At 64.0% G+C, this 2,011-nt stretch overlaps 1 protein-coding gene across 1 annotated transcript in view; it reads right to left on the reverse strand.

Moving 5' to 3' along the window:
- Positions 1 to 429: 429 nt before the first annotated feature.
- The window catches only part of BCAR1 (breast cancer anti-estrogen resistance 1), a 3,390-nt gene continuing 1,808 nt past the window's right edge, over positions 430 to 2,011 (reverse strand). The window contains exons 5-7 of the mRNA XM_009994902.1: positions 1,797 to 2,006; positions 1,278 to 1,367; positions 430 to 945 (exon numbers count right to left, since the gene is read on the reverse strand). Coding sequence (XP_009993204.1) covers positions 430 to 945; positions 1,278 to 1,367; positions 1,797 to 2,006 — 816 coding nt within the window. The remainder of the gene's footprint in view (positions 946 to 1,277; positions 1,368 to 1,796; positions 2,007 to 2,011) is intronic.

Below are 2,011 nucleotides of genomic sequence, written 5' to 3' on the forward strand. Positions count from 1 at the left end.
GTGGCTGCCACCCCATTCACAACCCAGGGTCCACCAGAGGTGGCTCGAGAGCCCACACCAAGAGCCACAGAATCCATCTCCATTCAGCAGGGACAGCCCCATGGCCTCCAGGAGCAGCCAGGAGAGAGACAGAGAGAGAACGGACCACAGGGAGGGAACTGGGGCACAAATCCACCTCCCAGCTTTGTTTCGTCACGGGCACGGCTCCAAAACCAATCTTCTGGCCAAAGGGAGGAAGAAGAAGAAGGGGGAATGATGGCTACAGCCCCTCACCCCCTCTACCAGCAGAGCCCCAGGCCCCCGGGGAGCGTGGGAGTCTCTTTGTACATGTCCACTCGCACCGGGCAGAGGGGGCTCACGTGGAGGGGGGCACGGGTGTCTGGGGATGGGGTGGAGGCCACGGGGAGGGGACAGCAGCCCCTGGGGCCATCACATGGCGGCCAGCTGGCCCAGCACCATCCTGAACTGCTGCGTGCTGTTGGCGAGGTCCTTGACACGCTCCATCATGTCCTTGGAGGCGGAGGGCGAAGGGTAGTGGAGGGCGGCGGCCTTGGTGGTCACCACGATCTCCTTCAGCATCTCGCAGAGGAGGTTGCTGTAGTGCATCACCTTGTGCTGGACGTCCTGGGCCTTGGCCTGGCGGGAGAGCGTGTCCCCGATGAAGACGAGCTTGTGGGCGCTCAGGATGACAAACTTGCTGTGGGCCACGAAGATCTTGGGGGGTTGGTTGGTGCTGACGGCGGTGAAGAAGGCGTCGACGGCGTTGGTGAGGGTGGTGAGGTTGGCCTCGCACTGCTCCAGGTAGAAGAGGAGGAGCTGGCGGTCGGCGGGACACAGGGCCCCACCGCCCCGTGCCGGGCTGTAGTGCTGGGGGGGGCTCCAGTTGGACAGGTCGTTGTCGATGGGACGCGACACCTCCTGCTCCAGCCGCTCAAACTGCTTCAGCTGCGGTAAGAGGGGTGGGGTGGGAGGTGAGGTGGGACAGCCGCTGAGCCACCCAGAGCCACCACCAGCCCCAGGTGACAGCTGTGCCCCCAAGGGAAACTGCCAAGGGTCAGTGCCAGCTGCAGGACAGCAGTGCCAGGTTCCTCTCCAGGAGCAGGGTGCTGGTGCCCCTCTCCACGGGTAGGGGAGGTGAGCCAGAACCCACCACGGGGACAGCCACACCAGAAGGGGCTGTGGTCCACACTGGCAGTGCAGGGTACAAGGCCCAAAAGCCCCCTGCCCATCCCCAGAGCTGTGCCCCATGGCACCTGCCCACCCCCCAGCTCCGTTACCTGCTGGTGCTCCAGCTGGTCCTTGCTCTGCCGGATGATGTTGCCTTTCTCCAGCAGCTCCTTCTGGGTCTTCTCAAACTCTTCTTTGCCCTGCGGGGAAGGAAAGGCCATGACATGGGGGTCAGCAACACCAGCCTTGCCGGGAGTGAGCCCCCACCTGCCCTGGGACAGCCCTGTCACGGAGTGGTGGGGATTGGAAGGGACCTCTGAAGATCACCGAGTCCAACCCCCTGCTAGAGCAGGATCACCCACAGCAGATCCCACAGGAACACGTCCAGGTGGGTTTGGAATGTCTCTGGAGGAGGAGACACCACGAACTCCCTGGGCAGCCTGTCCCAGGGCTCTTCCACCCTCACAGTAAGGAGCTTTTTCCTCACAGCCCTCAAGGTGGAGGATAAAACCAAGACATGGGCGGCAGAAGCCCCACCACAACCAGGTCCCTGGCACACCAGGCAACCCCGCCGGCACCAAAAAACCCCCTTGGCAAGGAGAACACCCCCCCTCTCAGCCTGTGCCCACCTGGAGATGGACGTAGTCATAGTCCTCCATCCAGCCACCCTCGCTGTTCTCGTAGGGCCCGTCGGGTGACTCCTGGGCCAGCAGCTTGGGTGGGGAGGGCAGCGGGCGGGACTGGATGCTGCTGGCCTTCTCGGAGGGGTGAGGGGGCCCGTGGCCGCCGCTCTCCCCCGCGGGCTTTGTCCTTTTGAAGAGCAGGGAGGCGTTGCCGTGCAGGA

The sequence above is a fragment of the Chaetura pelagica genome, unplaced genomic scaffold (assembly GCF_000747805.2).
Source record: "Chaetura pelagica isolate M959 unplaced genomic scaffold, ChaPel_1.0 scaffold93, whole genome shotgun sequence".
Lineage (NCBI taxonomy): Eukaryota > Metazoa > Chordata > Aves > Apodiformes > Apodidae > Chaetura > Chaetura pelagica.